General features: G+C 38.6%; 1 protein-coding gene across 7 annotated transcripts in view; it reads right to left on the bottom strand.

The window, feature by feature from the left end:
* NEK6 (NIMA related kinase 6) overlaps positions 1-19,523 on the bottom strand; it is a 106,914-nt gene that overhangs the window by 31,545 nt on the left and 55,846 nt on the right. For 6 of the 7 annotated variants that reach the window (XM_073314021.2, XM_073314017.2, XM_073314014.2 and 3 more), the window contains 4 exons: positions 18,942-19,085; positions 17,346-17,408; positions 6,991-7,101; positions 251-359 (listed from right to left, as the gene is read on the bottom strand). In XM_073314021.2, the coding sequence (XP_073170122.1) occupies positions 251-359; positions 6,991-7,101; positions 17,346-17,408; positions 18,942-19,085 (427 nt within the window). The remainder of the gene's footprint in view (positions 1-250; positions 360-6,990; positions 7,102-17,345; positions 17,409-18,941; positions 19,086-19,523) is intronic. The other variant, XM_073314020.2, reaches the window with a different exon arrangement.

The following is a 19,523-nucleotide window of genomic DNA, read 5'->3' as shown; positions in this document are numbered from 1 at the left end:
GCACGTTTGACACTTCTAGTTAATATCAGTGTATGGAATAGAAAGCAGCTCATCTTCATAATACTATACTCACTTCGGACTGAATCTTCTAACAATGAGGCAAAAGACAAGGAGAAATCCATCTCGCAAGCACCAGTCTCTCTCTAAACATGCATTGGCTGAACATCAGCATAATTGTTTTTGAATGTGGGCGCTTACTAATTGGAACATTATATTATTATTCAGTGAAAAGAGACTGAATTAATGTTACCTCTGTGCATCACCCTGCGGGAGTGCATGTGTTCGACTGCACTGCATAACTGCACAAAATATTTCCACACCGTCCTTTCCGGGATTAACCGTTTCTGCTTTTTAAAATACTGTGGAAGGAAATAAGATCAGTGAAGAAGCAACATATCTGTCTCACTGCTGGACTCATGTTAGTCAACTGTCGACTGCTTATGTCCACCAGATCAACCGTGGCATGGCTCATCTTCTGATTAGCATTTAACTCCTTCTCTGTGTATGTAAACTTCAATGCAATTCACTAATTAACAACCATTATGAAAAATATGCTTAAATAGGTTTGACATTTTTGAATGGACACCAATTATAATTAGCATTAATCTCCTTAATTACCTTGCAAAACATATTTAATGCCTCAAAACAACAAATGTCTGGAGTATTTTGCCTTAAGTAACAAAGGATTTTTTTTTTAAAAACCATCATCTTGTAGATGTTCATCGTTAATGTACAGTCTATTAACAAAGAAAATCAATGTCTCCATTTTCTTCCCCCAGTCTCCCAAAACTACCATGGAATCAACTGGGTATCCCCAATTCCGATGTAATAATATATCCCTAAGAGTTCACACATAGACATACCCCTTGGGAAAGCCAAACTGTCTCAAAAATAAAAACAGACTACAGGGGAAGCAAAAATTGAGACTGTAAGCTCTTCGGGACAAAGACTGCCCTCTCACAGTTTTGTATAGCACATAGTACAATGGAGTCCCAATCCTTTGGGCCTCTGAGCATTGTCAGAACACACATAAATTAATCATAATCATCACCACCACCACATATCACAGCCATAAACTGTCTATACTTATCTGGAGTAGTTTTACGTGCTATTCCCCAAGATGTAAATAAAGCCAGGCACTAAGTTATCGCCAGTATAATCCAGGGCAGACACTGCTGGAATAGCTTCTCTAACCATGCACCTCCCCCTCTAAATCTCTTCTCAAAACTCACTTCTTTCAGTTACCTTTCCATTGCTGGCCAGCACTTGACTCTCTTTAGTGACCCTCACTCCAGACACTAAACCAATTCTTTGTGTATATATTTACATACACAGAACCAATAAGATGCACATAAACCTTAGTTGTTTAATGTTTATTACTGTCATCCTTTGCCATGTAAGGTATAATTTAGAATATAGTGATCTCCTCTGGACAGGCACCTGTGATTTTTTGGATAAGGTGTTGTGCACCCGTATGATGCTCTACCATTATATTTGTTTTATACCATAAACTTAAGATTTTTAGTGAAAATTCTTAGGAGGAGGAATAAAGGTGCTAGATTGGTTGAAAGATGCCCATCTTGTATTTGTCCCTCCTGATACAGACAGCTGGTGCCTGTTGTGACATTCAGCATTTTATATGAAAGTTATCTGAATCAAATAATTGCAAAAATTCATCTTGCAGATCAACTGCGAAAGGGTGCAACTGTGCAATTCGTCAAAAGGCAAACCTGACAGCTTGCAGCAGTTTGAAATCAAAACCTAAGAGTGGAGTGCAGCAGAACTGCAGAGGATGATGGATAAAGTATTATTTACACCATAATATTAGCTTAATTCTCATTAAAGTATTTAAGTGAAGATATGTTAGACCACAAGTGGTAATTTTCTAAATGTCATGTCCAATAAGATTTGCCTGACATTTACCAGAAAGCCAAAATTCTCCAGTGGGTTATACAGCAACACTCTGTTACATCAGCTTTATAACAGCTCATAAATAATGCAGGCGACAGGGACATGACAAAGACAGTCCCTGTTTTTATCACTCTCACACCTTCAGAGTGTTGTTATTGCTGTTCCTACCGCCTCCCTGAAGCACAAGACTAACATACGTCTAAACAGAGGGGGGTGGGGGGAGAGAGAGGAAGGGGGATCAAACAACTTTATCCATTAATATTTGGATTCTATTTAAGCACTACAAAATTCAGGTCCTTTTGTTTCAGTACGGGGACCTGGTTCAGTAGAATATTCTGGCCTGAGGAATTTCTCAACAAGATCACTAAGCAGAGCTGGTTCTAGCTTTTTGCTCGAGTGGTGTTTGCTATCCCATGAAAGAGACAACCAGAGTTCTTCAGCTAGTCTACGATGGTGCAGGCTGGTAATCATGATGATCCTAATGCCACCTACACTATCATGCAAATAGACTCTTCCATTTTTCATCCTTGTTTGTATTTAATTTTTTAAAAATTTTAGAATTTTGATATATGAAAAAATTATCTATAGGTTTGTCACAAATGAAAATACACTATTTGTATCATGCAGGAGATGGGGGTGGGAATCAATACCACTTTCCTTTTACAATTATTTTGGGAAACAGGCAAGTCCATAAAGTATTTACTAGTTACAGCATCACAGTCTTGTCCAAGTTATCAAGCTAAGGGCAGCTCTGCATTACTGCTTAAATTGATGTAACTTACGTCACCCGAAGGTGTGAAAAAGACTCCCCCTTGAGCAACGCAAGTCAAAGCGACCTAAGCATCTCCTGTCGGCAGAGTGTGTCTCCACTAGACACACTACAGCGGTGCAGCTGAACCGGGGCACCTGTGCTGATGTAAAAAGAAAAGGAGTACTTGTGGCACCTTAGAGACTAACCAATTTATTTGAGCATGAGCTTTCGTGAGCTACAGCTCACTTCATCGGATGCATACCGTGGAAACTGCAGCAGACTTTATATACACACAGAGAATATGAAACAATACCTCCTCCCACCCCACTGTCCTGCTGGTAATAGCTTATCTAAACAGCAGGACAGTGGGGTGGGAGGAGGTATTGTTTCATATTCTCTGTGTATATATAAAGTCTGCTGCAGTTTCCACGGCATGCATCCGATGAAGTGAGCTGTAGCTCACGAAAGCTCATGCTCAAATAAATTGGTTAGTCTCTAAGGTGCCACAAGTCCTCCTTTTCTTTTTGCGAATACAGACTAACACAGCTGTTACTCTGAAACCTGTGCTGATGTAGCGCTTCTAGGGCAGACCTGCCCTGAGAATCACCCAAATTAATTTTTAGAGAAAGACACTCAACTGGAAGTAAAAAATATGAAAAACTGAAATTATCAATCCTGAATGGTACATTTGTGTTTATCACATTTGTGAAAAGTTCATTTAAGCCAGAACCTAGACATGACAAAAATGTGAAATTTCTTCATCAGATACAGGAATACTTTAAAATTGTGTAAGCACTACTTTTTTCAGCTAAGCAAACTCTACTCAAAGATTTACACAGCAGCATGACAGGTTTCAGAGGAGCAGCCGTGTTAGTCTGTATTCGCAAAAAGAAAAGGAGTACTTGTGGCACCTTAGAGACTAACCAATTTATTTGAGCATAAGCTTTCGTGAGCTAAAGCTCACTTCATCGGATGCATTCAGTGGAAAATACAGTGGGGAGATTTATATACACAGAGAACATGAGAAAATGGGTGTTATCATACACGCTGTAAGGAGAGTGATCACTTAAGATGAGCTATTACCAGCGGGGGGGGGGGAGAAGAAAACCTTTTGTAGTCCCCAAAAGATCGACAAAAGGTCCCCCCTCAACTAACCTTCCTTCCCCCTCCCCTCCTGCTGGTAATAGCTCATCTTAAGTGATCACCCTCCTTACAGTGTGTATGATAACACCCATTTTTTCATGTTCTGTGTGTATATAAATCTCCTCACTGTATTTTCCACTGAATGCATCCGATGAAGTGAGCTGTAGCTCACGAAAGCTAATGCTCAAATAAATTGGTTAGTCTCTAAGGTGCCACAAGTACTCCTTTTCTTTTTGCGAATACAGACTAACACGGCTGCTATTCCGATACCCCCCAACACTTGCTTTCAGAATGGTTCTTTTCTTTCCTCAAATCTTCAAATGCAAGTACTGAAAAGCCTCTGATAAACCTTGATGTTTTCTGGGGTCTCTTGGGAGAAGGAGCAACATGCAGTAAACAGCAACAATGGCAATGTTAAAAGTATATGCAAGATGACACAATAATCATGAGCTCCCCTCAAGGGCCTGACTTCCTCCCTGCTCTCTGTAGGTTAGCATATTCAGGAAGTAATATCTCCCTTAGCACAGGTCATTGCATGAAGCCGTCTTCAGCATTAGAGATACACTAGCATTACCATCCACATATACTTTTTTGAGTCACCATCAGCGAATTCAGGTTTATGGATGTTAACAGCATTAACTGTTTGTGGATAAAAGCAATGGCTGAAAACTTTAGGCAGTCCTCCCAAAACTCTCTACCATAGGTCTATTTCCAGCTCCCACTCCCCCTGATGAAGCAAATTCCTTCTCTGAAATGGAGAATGGATGACACTGTAAATTTAGCCACTAACTATGGGCTAAATGGCTAACTTGTTTGACAGCCTTTGGCCTGGTGCCTTGTAGCTGAGCTGACAGAGAAAACAAATCTGTTAATCAGGTATTTTAGCTGTGACAACAAGGAGGAGGTGAACTCTCCGAAATGTTCATTTATGATAATTACAGAATAATGATGGCAAAAACAGGTAAAATATGGAGAGAAGGTTAAGAGTGCTAACAAACATGATATACCACATCTGTTCTCACAGGGGATGTATGTCTAAAGATTAACATGTCAAAGAAAATACAAAAGCAGGTGATAACAGCTTAACTAAAGCTGGTTCCAACAATACAAGTATTCCTAAGAGCAACATCAGAGAAGAGAAAGCACTTAAAAGATTTTCTCAATCCTAAATCCCTTGTTGTGAAGAAAAGTCAATATACTTTTTGAAATGTCTTCAATGTAGCAGACAGGCTACCTGGCTAGTTACCCTACAATAATTAAACGTGCCTATCAATCACAGACTGGATAAACTAGCCTTGCAAAATTATACATACCCACTTGCTGTAAGTGAATACTTTTTTTGACAAAACATTTGTTCTTTTTTCATTATCTATCCTCACGGTGAAAGGTAGGTTTTGTGAATGGGCTAGTAAATTTTTAAGCAAGTTTTCCAAGGCTTGCATGTCCTAGGGCAGCCTTCAGGTCCATGCTGATGTTGCTTAGAATTAGAATGGATGAGGAAATAGATCTACAAGGCTACAGTGTAGAGAACCCCAGTTCAGGTAGGGCATTCAAGACTCCTAAATTCCCAGGGGAGAGGGCAAGCCCACCTTCCTTCATAAAACAACTATGGAAACAATGATCAGAGAGAGGCAGCTGAGGAAGGGGAAAAGGCGCAAAAGCTCAACACACTGAAGAAAAGAACATGAAAAAAGCAGAGACAGACAGTTAAAGAGAGCTGATTTGAGAGAGGTGAAAAAAGAAACCTTAAGAATATTCAAGTTCATGGGACTAGAATAAACTATAACAAGAATGCAGAAAAGAGCAAACCAGCACTAATGGAGGAGTAAGATTCGTAGTCTAATGAAATTCTTGCAAGTTCAAAACATACTTGTGCCTTCCCCAGTAGGGCACCAATACAATAAAATACAGATGGGGAGAGGAGGAGAAATGCAGGATAAGACAGGCTGGGAGATTCTATCAGTCAGAAGAAGCCAAAGGTTATAAACATTTTCAGAAGAAAGATGTCTATCAGAAAGATCACAAGGGGTGACAGTAAGTGCAGGGCAAACTTCAGACACACTGAAATAATCTATATATTTTTAACCAGTTTTTATAGTCCATGCTCTAATTAAAAGCCCAAGACAATAATGGTATAAACATGGTAAATGGCTGATGAACTAATATGTTAGATTCCTGTGAAAAACTGGGTGGGGTGATGGTACTCTGTATAAAACTTCCAAGTCGGAAGCCTTTAGGGAAATGTGTCTAATCCCAAAAGGAATTTCCCCTCTTAATCTTTTTTTCCCCCTTGCCAAACACACCAGGTTCACCTCTCCTCCTCCCCTTTCTTTTTGTATGTACACAAAGGTAGAGAGAGAAGCAAGACTACATCAAATATGCTAGCTTTGCATTTTGTTCCACAGCCAGTAAAGGCTGGTGATAATTCTGGTGTGTTCCAAGAGTAAATTCTGAAGACATGGGCTAGACTCAGAGAAAGCACTATCTCCCATGCTCACAAGTTACACAAAATAAAGGGAAGGAAGGCTCTAGTAATACTGCAGACTGGAAGGACGTGTATCCTGACTTGCTTGCGTTTTTGCGTGTGTGCGCGTATGTCCGTTCTCCATAATAAATCTCTGAAGTTACATTAGCTAGAATAAAAATTACAAACATCAGTCCTCATGCTCTTAATTTAAAAAACAAAAAAGCACGAGAACTGTCCGGATCCCATTCCCCCTTTCTTTTTTGTTGTATTTTCATTTTACTTATTTAAGGAATTATCAAATGAACAAACCATGTTACAAGTTTCCATAAGATTTTCAGGCTTAAAATGGTTCCTCACATTTTTTAATCAGAACTGGAAATCACTTTTACTTATTCTCTAAAATTCTAGTGAACATCCATTCCAACACCACTCATTCACAATGCATTTTTTAAAAACTTTTAAAAACGTTTTTCTATATTTCCTTGTATTATGTCACTTTGTAGGGTTTATTCTTTGGTTTGTTTATGTTTTCAATTAGGAAACAGTTCTGGTTTAAGAGCTTGTTGAAATCTTCATTGAAAGGACCTCCTGCATGCAAGCAAGCAAGAGGGGAATCGGGCCCCAAAGTTTCTAGTATAGATCTGCTTGTATCGGTCCCCTGAACTTCCCAAATAAATGTGACACCCCTATTTTGCCTCAAGAATTGGTGTGTCCTTACCTTAATCATCTGAGAGAGATCACCTGCATCTGCCAGTTCCAGGACAATGTTCAGTTCATTGTCTTCGATAAAAGAATCCAAATACTTAATGATATTGGGGTGGTTCAGTTGCTGCAGAGAGGGAGAGAGCGCGCAAAGTGAATGTACAGTACACGAACGGTGCTTCAGTAATAGCGACCCAACGCAGACTGCCCATCAGCGTTCATTCCTGCAACTGTTCCGCAGCAGCGTCCTTAACGAAAGGCAAGGCTATGGCGTTTGCTGCGCGTCCTTATACAAACAAGGGTGTGTGCGGAAACACAATTCAGATTATATCTCACGTGTACCAGACGAATAAGAAAACCAAGCAGTCTTTTGCAAAGAGCAATTAGTTCCATAGTTGAAGTCAAATGGTCTTTTCTGTTGCAGGTTCAGATAATCAGGGTTTAACATCATGATCTTGGGAGAAACTTGGTCTGAACCTACTATTAGTGGGACTTAAAAAAAAAAAAATTAATATCAAGCCCCACCACACTACTAAGATGTTTGTTATAGTAGAGCTTCAAGTCCCCATTCAGGATCCGTGTACCATCTTGCTAGGTGCTTTACAAACATACAAGCAGACATTGTCCCTGCCACCAAAAAATACAAAGGACCGGGGAAGGTCTACAACAGGGGTAGTCAATAGCGGACCACAGGCCAAATCTGGACCGCCAGACATTTCTGAACGGACCCCAAAATCTTTTTATTGGCTTATCATCATTGGCTTTTTAATTATTATTTTCTCTGGAGTCTTGACCTTGACCAAGAAATTTGGACCTTGCCAAAAAATAATTGACTACCCCTGGACTACAACATACAGATTACATACTGCTTGTTAGTTCTAGCTTTTTCTTTTAAAGCTGTATTTATGGTTAAATCTTGATTAATTTAAAAAACACAATTTGAACAATGCCTTTATCAGGTGTATATTTTTGCATTTAATCCTAGCTTTTTTCTGTTGATTTATAATTAACACTAGAATATGAAAAATCTTGCCTTTTTCTAATGTGTTATATTTAACCATACCCATCTCTTCTATCTGTTAAAAATATTTTTAATCCTTGCCTATTATTTTAGTGTATTTAACCCGTAGCCTTATTTTAAAAATTTGAACCCATACCATTTTCAAAATATATTCAATCCTAGTCTTTTCATTTACTTACAAATTATTTTTACGTTTATGCTTTAGTAACCCTCACCATTTTAAAAGTAAAAAGAAAAGGAGGACTTGTGGCACCTTAGAGACTAACCAATTTATTTGAGCATGAGCTTTCGTGAGCTACAGCTCAGCTCACGAAAGCTCATGCTCAAATAAATTGGTTAGTCTCTAAGGTGCCACAAGTCCTCCTTTTCTTTTTGCGAATACAGACTAACACGGCTGTTACTCTGAAACCTGTCATTTTAAAAGTATATATCTAATCCCAGTTTTATCTATTAATATTAAAAACATTAAGTCTTGCCCTTTATTTAATTTAACCCTAGGCTTTTACTATGTTTGTATTTACTCAGAGCCTTTTCTATTTAATAACTACTTTTACATTTATTTTTTTAATGTACAGATCTTTTTCAGAAGAGAGAGTAAAACAACTGCAGATTTAAACAATTATAATTTAGTTCATGGAGGGCGGAAAAAAGCAACTTGGATCTCATTTCAGACCTTTTTGCCTGTACTGGATATTGAATAAACCCAGTGAAATATTAATTTTGCCACAATTAAAGGTTTGCTATGATCACTACAGATGAAGGTACCGAACCTACCAACACTTGTGCAGGTGCCCACCTTTATCCATGTGAGCACTCCCACTGTCGGGAGTGACGCCAACTACCATCATCATCATTTTGGGTTAAATGTGTGGCTAGATGGGGCTACTATGTAAACCACTTGTCCTGTAGCATTAATATGTTCACTGCCATCACTGCGTTCCTTAGGAAGTACAGCACGTGAGAAAGTGGACTTCTTCAGAAATCATTTCTGCCCTACACGTTTTACAAAAAATCTGCATCTTCTGGGATGCAAAGATGGAATCAGTATCAGAAAAGCTGTCTGAAATTCTTGCATACCTGACACGGAAGACCATTATGTAGACAATTCTACAGGAGAAGCTCCTAACTAACAAAATACTGAATCAAAAGTAGCTCTTCAACAGAAGGAAAGATTACAAACTCTGAAAAGCCAAGCGTGGACTGGAAATGTGTGGATTCTAGGCTTTCCAAACAATTTTGATACTGTACCCTAAGTTATGGGAAAACATCTCCAAAAAACTTTTTGAGAGCAGATACCTGAGATGCATCCATCTATGATGAAAGAAATACAGAATCCCAATGTATGCATCTGGAAATATAGGAAACATCATTATCGTTTCTGTCTGATCCTAAAGGAAGTAGGTGACACTGCTTCCAAAAGACAACAAAATCTAGTTTCCACGTGACCCCAGTCCTATTAATCAGGCCCAGCATAAGGAAGCCACCATATTGTTCCATGCACAGTATTATTCATGAGGAAGTATATATTACCTGAGACACTGATTCTGCTGAGTTTCATCTGGAAATTATTCTTTAAATACAGTTAATCCTGCCCTTAGCATGGGGGGGGCTAGACTAGATGACTTCCAGAGGTCCCTTCCAGCCCTACATTTATATGATTCCACACCTATTCTAAACATCTTGAATTCCACTTGCCTGTATTCCATTTCTATTGCAGGGCAACAATGAATTTCAGGGGTATTCCCATCATTTGCCACCTTATGGTAGACAAGCTCACCATCTATTCTGTATAGTTGTGTGCTTTGGCTTTTTTGTCTTGTTTGTTTGTTGTATTATAATTGTTAATCCAGATTTTACTTATTTAAATAGCTTTTGTTTTTTATCAAGTGCAGCATGAGAGGACTTGAACGCTAATATATAATATTTTTCTCTTGTTTTCTGATCTTGTTATGCATTATTCCCAGGACTAAACTAAGATATAAAACATATTAAAACACAAATTTTAATATTTTAATGTCTGATTCTCCTAACAAAACTGACAACTGTAATTACGTGGAACATACTGTATGTATCTTGTTTTCTGTAGTCTCTCTTTGCCTCTTTCTGAATTGCATTTCTCTATTTGTAAGTCTAAAGTCAATAAAAATAAATTTAAAAAATAAAAAATGGGCATTTCATCTAGCAGACAGTAGTGACTCCTGTGTATCTATTTCACGGGTAACTGAGCCGACAGAAACACTGTTATAAGCCACCATGTTAATCACTCTGCTCTGTATGCACATTAGGCGATAGATTCTCTTTTGCAATGCCTGGACACTAACTCACATTAGTGTTAATGGGATTCATGTGTAGGCATCAAGAGAAGAATATTCCCACAAGGCTGAATTTAAAAAAAAAAAATTCAAAATAGTCAAGACATTGCAACTGAATATTTTAAAAAACGTCTTCCTTCACGTGTGCTGATCCACTGCCCTTCCAACTGAAGAGGGTCAGATGTTCCCTGCGGACATTGCTCTCCACCCAATACTGGAGTTGGGTGCATCCGCCGCAGGCTTCCCAGGATCTGCCAGGCTTGCCTGTGAACTTGCCTCCCAGTAGTGTCTGATGGCTCAGCAAGCTTAGCACATGAACTCTCTCCAAGCAACCCATGTCTTAGTCTTTTGATTCATACCTTAAAACTTTTTATATGTTGAGATTAACTTCTACCTTTGTGGGTGGGTCTCCCATGATTCTCCTTTTAACCTCTGTTACTAGCAGCAGGAGCTGAATACCAATCCCTCTAGAGTCTGTTAAAGCTGTTCCTACAGAGCTAACTGGAAAAGTTCCCTACTCCACCACCCAGCATCTCAGACCAGCCCACCCGCCAACATATGGAGATTATATAGAGGGATTTGTTTTAAAAAAAAAATTCTTGACACTTTAGTCCACACATCTCTGAAGCCCACCACCCCAGAACATCCAGTGAAGTCAGACTGATTTTATAAGAGACTTGACTGAAGCTGAGATCCTGCCCCTCTCTCCACCCCCGCGTAGCCCTCACACTTGTGCATGCTCGTGGCAGGGAAGCAATGCAGGAGGTTACCTGAAATTTCTAATCTTTTGACAGAAGGAAACTGCATAACCTTAATTCTCACAAATCTTTAAACACACAAAACAGCACAAAATGCCCTAGCTTGGGTTATTGACATTTTCTTATTTTTTTAATGCAACCTAAACATTTGATGGCAGTTAATGCCTGATGTGTATGCACAGCAATGCTGTCAGCAAGAGGCATGCAGAAGAGCAAGTCATCTCCAAACGAGTGAGCAGGTTGGCTCCCTGCTGCTGATTACAGTCATATTACTGAGCTGTTTTACCTCTCTCTTTTTACTAAGCTGGTTTTTGATGGGGTATTCTATTTTTTGCAGCTCCAGTGAAGTTTTTATTACTTCCCAAATGCGAAAGTTTTTCCAATTAATCTACTAAGCACAAAACAACATTTATTTCAGTATCGATACAGGAATTTTTGATCAAAAGAAAGCAGAGGCAAAGAATCATTTTGACACAGATTCACTACAGCAAGCCTGTCCAATTCCTTCAACAACAAAAAATGTATGGAGTCTAACTTGGTATATTAAAAAATTGGGTAAATTGTTTTAATTTGTAGTTTACACATAAATTATTCTAGATACTGGAGTGAGGCGGAAACTTAGTGTACAACAGTAGATATCATGGGACAAAATTCACAAATATAAGTATCCAGACTGGTTACTTGGCTAGGCTCCAGATAAAACATTACAGTTAGACATTTATTGTGTATCAATAGACCCACAAGTAGTACACTGACTTGAATTGGACTTTACACATGTTTAAGTAGTTTACTGAATCCGTTACCCTTAGAAACTTTAAAAACTTTTTATTTAAGGTAAAAGAAACAATTGCCTCTCTCAAAACTAATAGAATACTTAAAGGACAGAATTTATTCAATTTTACATAATATTGTTATGTTAGGAGCTGGGGTGTTCACATGGATATTGTATGTTAAGTTACTCATTTAAAAAATAGCATTGACTTTGCTGAAATATATTGCACATTAATCTAATGAAAACAATTATATTCAGTTTTTGTTAAAAAAAATGGAAAAACGTTTAAAAGAAAAAATTCCAGGGAAATTCTCCATGCCATGCCAAGGGAGATCACATGTCTTCTGCAACACAAACTGGAGTCATGCTGCTAAAACCTTACTCTTCTCTCAGAACATGCGCTCGCTCTGCCTAATGCCTTACGTGTAGAAACGTCCACTGCACCATAATCAAATTGTACTGCAAAGTACGGTAGACCTATGCCAAGTTTTGAAATGTGAAGTACAACTTTTCCTAAGAACCACCTCTGTAAAATGGCCTTTAGTTATTTATACGTAGCTGTAAGAACAGCCAGCATGGGAGCTATCAATTAACAAGAGATGAGTTGCAAATACTGATTTGACAAGTTATTAGCTTTACAGCACTGAGTGAAGTGCATTCCAGTTGCTGACACTGACAGACGTACTGAAGCTGGCCTCTTAAAATCCTCCCTAGTCTCTAAACAAAGCCTTGAACAACTCTGCCTCACAGCCTTTTGGGAATAGAACTTGCCTCTGCATCAGATTATCAAAAAATGCTGACCTGTACAATGTCATTAAAAACTGCTTCTCAAGTTGACATTTAGAACTTTGATTACTCTTAGTTGTGATTTGTTCAATTTCTCAGAAGCTGACTTATATACATCATGGGTAAAATCCGTCATATTTTGTTTGATCTTTCATTTGAAAACTAATATACATTTGAAAGAAGTGCCCTATCGGCAGTATCAACTAATATATCCCTTGTGCATTTGCAATACAATATGATTTATTGAACTGACTTTTTAAACCATACTTTGAACTCCAGCTTATTTGATGGGGCTATGTAAGTGTTCAACCAGCAACGACTGTTCACAGCACGATTATTCTTTACTGCATTTTTCAACCAGGACTTTATATTGTCAAGACAGGAGAGAGACTTATGAGAGTAATGATTAAAACTCCCCAATTCATAGTCGTTTTATGTAGCAAATAACTAAAAAACACAACTCAAAGTATGTTGTCATGGGGCAATAAATAAGGATCAAAATGCAAAAACCTTGGGAGACTACAGCATCTCCTGAAAAGGAAAAGGAAAAAATAATTTAAAAAGAAGTTCCCTGCATTACTAAGGCTGTGGTTTTTAAAATGAAAGAATTTTAAGTTTCTTATTTGTCACCACTTATGCAATTTGTATATGTCCTGCATTTCATTCAGATAGGAGAGTGATCATCAAATATCCACCTTCACTCTTTTCTAGTCAGTTTCACTTCCTGTTTCTTATACACAAATACAATGCTGAAATGCTTGAATTGCAAACGTTGAAGGAGAATGGATGATGTTAAAGAACAAAAAAAATAGGTTTAATTTGAAATACTTATAATACTTTTCAAAAATACATTCATGGAGCCCTATTAGTACATTTGCACATAAGCAGGGTATACCTACTCAGTGTTCCTACAAGTTTCAATGTAAAATTGACAGAAAAATCAATTCAGATACAAAATATCAATTGGACTAGATTCATTTCCAACCTCAAAGAGGCACAGATTTTGTTGATTTATTTTTTGAGTAAAACATTTTTAAAAAATCTACTGCTACATTTTGGGCTTAAGTGAGCAGGCAACCCCTCTACAACAGAGATTTCAACCCACTGATTTTCATCAGAAAAATCTCATTCCTAGCTGGCTTAGAGCGAGCAAAGACACACATTAATTTATCCTGGCAGGATTACTCAGAATTCAAAAATACTTAAGCTAAAATTTAGCATTATTCTTAAAAAAATCCAGAAAAATGATTCAGTTAAAATTTTCCATAAAGATAAGTGACATGTTAGCATAAGTTATTATAAATTCCAAGCTAAAATGGCTTTTTCTTCATAAAAGTATATATCTTGAGTAATGTGTGCATCTGTGGAATATTAGCTGGTAATATTTTCAAATAAATCAATTCAATTTAAAGAAACAAAATACAAACGAGTAATAAATCTAGTCTACTTGTATAACCGGAGCCAACTTGCTACTGGGATGAAGTTCCAGCTATGGAAAAAGAATCGGACTAAGTCTCTGTGGCCTAGGATTTACAAAAGTGGTATATTTGCTGCTCTTTGGAAGATAGCAGTCACATTTTTTCAGGACACACCATGACTTGCTTGATCTTGAACCAGTAAAGCTCCCCAACTTAAACATATCAGCTAAGTTACAGCCTGATCCAACTCCCATTGATCTCAAAGGGATTTGGATCAGGCCCTCAATTCTGACAGTTGAGGCTATGTATAACAAGAGATACTTGGGAGAACAAGAAGAGTCAGAGCTAAGAATGGAGGAAATTATGTATGTATATTTATTTTTCAAAAAGCAGTACAATGGATGGGAAAGTGCTAATTATCCCAACATATCATACCATCTCTTACTGCTCTTTTCACAACCCAGACAGTACAGTATTCACAGCTTGACATCTGGCTCCTTGGTGAGTTCTACACAGGAAGATTTGGAGTTGCCTCTGGTCATCTCATATGGGTAGGATGATAATTAACCATCTATGATCCCTTGTCATCTCGGATATTTAATTTTGATAAATTTGCACATACTGTCCTGAATAAGTCCAGTGCAAACATATGACAGTGCCCCACAACTAAACAATCCTTGTATAAGATTCCACAACTGAATTGCCAGGATCCAAAAGTCTCTTGGTGAATAGTAAGTTCGGCATTATTTTCTTTTTCATTACAAACTCTTTAACAGCTAGACTAACCGCACATGTAAACAGCTTTGCTATAATTCTAACTATATGTCCATAACATGTATGCCACAGGCTGACCAGACTTTCACCTACAGTAGTAACATGATATCGGATATTCATCAGAGGAAGAGCTAATTCCTATTGCTACACTAACATTCCATTTTGCAGCTGTAAACAGAGATGCAATAAGATGGCTTCCAGTTGGATAAACTCTTGTGTGAATTCCAGCTGTTACCACCATTAAGCGAATGAGGGATGTTCTCCTCAAGCAAACACTTTGTGTATACACAAACTCACACTGACAGCTGTTATCATGGAGCAGGTCCTCAAAGAATCAATCCTGAAGCACTTACATGAGAGGAAAGTTATCAGGAACAGTCAGCATGGATTCACCAAGGGAAGGTCATGCCTGACTAATCTAATCGCCTTCTATGATGAACTTCTAATCTAATCGCCTTCTGGTTCTGTGGATGAAGGGAAAGCAGTGGATGTACTGTTTCTTGACTTTAGCAAAGCTTTTGACACTGTCTCCCACAGTATTCTTGTCAGCAAGTTAAAGAAGTATGGGCTGGATGAATGCACTATAAGGTGGGTGGAAAGTTGGCTAGATTGTCGGGCTCAACAGGTAGTGATCAATGGCTCCATGTCTAGTTGGCAGCCGGTGTCAAGCGGAGTGCCCCAGGGGTCGGTCCTGGGGCCGGTTTTGTTCAATATCTTCATAAATGATCTGGAGGATGGTGTGGATTGCACTCTCAGCAAATTTGCGGATGATACTAAACTGGGAGGAGTGGTAGATACGCTGGAGGGGAGGGATAGGATACAGAGGGACCTAGACAAATTGGAGGATTGGGCCAAAAGAAATCTGATGAGGTTCAATAAGGATAAGTGCAGGGTCCTGCACTTAGGACGGAAGAACCCAATGCACAGCTACAGACTAGGGACCGAATGGCTAGGCAGCAGTTCTGTGGAAAAGGACCTAGGGGTGACAGTGGACGAGAAGCTGGATATGAGTCAGCAGTGTGCCCTTGTTGCCAAGAAGGCCAATGGCATTTTGGGATGTATAAGTAGGGGCATAGCGAGCAGATCAAGGGACATGATCGTCCCCCTCTATTCGACATTGGTGAGGCCTCATCTGGAGTACTGTGTCCAGTTTTGGGCCCCACACTACAAGAAGGATGTGGATAAATTGGAGAGAGTCCAGCGAAGGGCAACAAAAATGATTATGGGTCTGGAACACATGACTTATGAAGAGAGACTGAGGGAACTGGGATTGTTTAGTCTGCAGAAGAGAAGAATGAGGGGGGATTTGATAGCTGCTTTCAACTACCTGAGAGGTGGTTCCAGAGAGGATGGTTCTAGACTATTCTCAGTGGTAGAAGAGGACAGGACAAGGAGTAATGGTCTCAAGTTGCAGTGGGGGAGGTTTAGGTTGGATATTAGGAAAAACTTTTTCACTAAGAGGGTGGTGAAACACTGGAATGCGTTACCTAGGGAGGTAGTAGAATCTCCTTCCTTAGAAGTTTTTAAGGTCAGGCTTGACAAAGCCCTGGCTGGGATGATTTAATTGGGGATCGGTCCTGCTTTGAGCAGGGGGTTGGACTAGATGACCTCCTGAGGTCCCTTCCAACCCTCATATTCTATGATTCTATCCATCCCTGCCTGCCCTGCTACCTTTGGAAAGGTAGACCCTTGTACTCTAAACTATGAAACTCATCCTTGTCATGAAAGGACAGCAACAACAGTATGATCCAATTGCAGAAGCCGAAGCGTTTTTTTTCTTACCAGAGGTTACATGCAAAGTCTATTGAATGTAAACTACCTGATTAATGAACCACTACCCAATGTCGGGAGTGCCCACAGGGACAAGTTGCACTGATACTCTCCTGCCACCAATTTCCAAACTTTATTTTGTTCATCACCTACTGGCAGAGCCTGTCTCTTTGTGCCAAAATAGCATGCAGTGTCTGTGGCATATTTAAACTTGTTCTGTCCTCTATTACTGTAGAGAAAAAGATGGATGCGTGTACTGTGGAAACAACCCATACATCGTCAGCACTTAAATAACTCCAGTTCACACATGACATGTGGACTCAAATACATAGAAATGCACATGCCCTCTGGCCAAAACCTGGCCAGCAGGTGATGCATAATCACTTTGAAGAAAAAATACCTCCCAGCCAATGCACCTGCCTTGCTGTGTGCAAGATCTGTGGAGGAGAAAAGAGATACTTGTACATAAGGCAAAAAGGATCAGAATGGATACCCTAGAGCTTTAAAGGTTAGAAAACTAAAAAGAACCAAGAGGTGGGCCAAAAGGCATGTATTGCACAAAACTGCTATGGAAAATAGTTAGATAAAACACCCTGCAACCAAAGAGGGGTCCACTGCAAAATTCCAGACAGGAATTGTAAATATATGTCATCTAACTTGATTTGTCACCCAAGACAAATAGTAATCTGCCTGTATGGATATAAAACAAAATATTCTCGAACGGGAAAAGGTAAAAATAAGCCTCTGTAGAAATTCTTACCTTCAAAAGGTCAATTTCTTTAATGCAATCCTGTCTGGCCTTGGCATCCATCATTTCGAATATCTTCCACATAAGACAAAAGTGAAATATTAAAAAAAAAGGCAAGAAAGCAGATAAGCTCTACTGATTTTAAAACAGCATTGGTGTTCTTGCTCTTCCTTAACTTAATGAATGTAAGTGTCCTATTGCAGTCACCAGACTTGCATGTGGTTGACATATTCTTTGTTTTAAAACCACTACGAAGCAGCAAAATTAACATTAGCACCTTTTGGCAACATGCTAAATGGTGGGGAAAATGAGATTTTAGTTTGTAGATGTTTTGCCTATTTGGTGACCTTAAAAAAACAGTTACTTAATTTAATACTGTTTTCACATTATGCATGAAATATTTTATATATATATTTCTATTCTCTCTTTAAACAATTCAAAGTTGTTTTTCTTTTCACAGATTCCCCTCCATTAATTAAGAGTAATTAGTATTAATATTCATTCTCTAATAATCAGAGAGCAAGTCACTGGTAATAGGAATTTAAAAGATATGTTGAAGGATTAAAGGCAAATTTCTTCAAGAAAAACACTGTTCTAAACACTGTATGGTATTTTAATCCAAGTTTGTAGTATATTTGTGTGACGCATCTTCGGAATTTTGTTTTACACAAATATAACTAATTATAGTAGAAAGTAAAATAATTTCTTTTTATTTAATTGTGTTCCACCAATGAAAGTCTGGCCACTGAATATCTTTGTTCATCATATCAGCTGCTCCTCTACTTCTAAATACTAAGGACTCAGATGAGAAGAGCAGTGAGTCAGCGTTTCCATCTCTAACTTTATGTCCTCAACCATCTGCCCCTTTTCAGTCATCCGGCCTTTCATCACACTCAATATTCTCGTATGATAGCCCATGTCAAGCAGCCAGAGTCTTAATTTTATGGCTATGCTCATTAAAACCTTTGTTTTTATACATATCAATCAAAAACGAAATGACCATATTCTAACAAAAAATAAAGGAAAATTAATAGTAGTATGAAATGACAATCCTTTTTACACTGGTGATATTGTAAGTGTCTAGCCATTCCTAGATGCAATGGTCACAAGGGGTCAAGATTAGGCGGCACAAACACATTAACTCGAATCTGGTCAAGATGGAAGCTGGATTTGTCTGCCCTATATGGAATACCTGAAGAAGGCAATTAGGAGGAGGAAGCAGAGAGTCAGGGCTTCGGTTCTACTCCCAGTTTATACCACTGACTCACTGTGTGACTAATTAAATCAGTTAACCTCTGTCTTCATGTATCCATCTGTAAAATGGGTATGATAGTACTCACATACCTCAAATAGGCCTTATTCTTCTTAATTAGTGTTTATGAAATTGAACCTTTTAAAGGGGTTGCTCTATATGGGAGCCAAAATAACTAATGTTTATGAAGGCAATTAAGTAAAAAAGGACTTCTAAAACAGCTTTCTGCTCCTCTGGTGAGAGAATTCTCAAGGAGAAGCTAGGACTTCACCTGTAACATCTGTGCAAAGTAAGCAGACATCTCAGAAATCTTCCTTTTACCTGCAATACAATAAACTACAATTTTAAACGCTCACCTGAACTTTCTTTAATGCCACGGTTTTTCTGTCCAGAAGGCAAGTTGCTTTGTAGACTTCACTGAATTGCCCACGGCCAATCTTTTTCTCTATCTGAAAATCTGCCAAGGTGCAGCGATATGGGTATGACGTCAAATGCCTCTGCTTTTTCAAAAGAAATAAAAACAGCCACTGAACTAGACAAATCTGACAAAAACATGAGCATGTATTTCTCCATCCCTCTTGTTTTCTCACTCACAGATAGCACTTTCTATGGCTTGATAATTGCACCTAAGCACTCTACGTGGGAGCATGAAAAGCCAGCAGGCCAAAAAAAACCCTCTACTTTATGGAAATAGGCTGAATTTCTCTCTTCGATCACGACTTCCCCTTTCTGCTTCAGATCACTTACAGTTCAAACCACCTTGCAGAGTACCTAACAGTGAATATTCAGTGTGGCTGAAAAAAACCCAGCACAGATCCATAATGTTCCACAAAATGTATCTGTTTACAAAAATAAACTGTTCATGGAATCAAATGGATCGACTACATGTTAACGCAAACAGATCTCCCAAATAGTTCATAAGATTGTTTTACAGGTCC

The sequence above is a fragment of the Lepidochelys kempii genome, chromosome 16 (assembly GCF_965140285.1).
Source record: "Lepidochelys kempii isolate rLepKem1 chromosome 16, rLepKem1.hap1, whole genome shotgun sequence".
NCBI lineage: Eukaryota > Metazoa > Chordata > Testudines > Cheloniidae > Lepidochelys > Lepidochelys kempii.
Note: the sequence above shows the minus strand (reverse complement) of the source record. Positions and strands in the feature narration are given on the sequence as shown.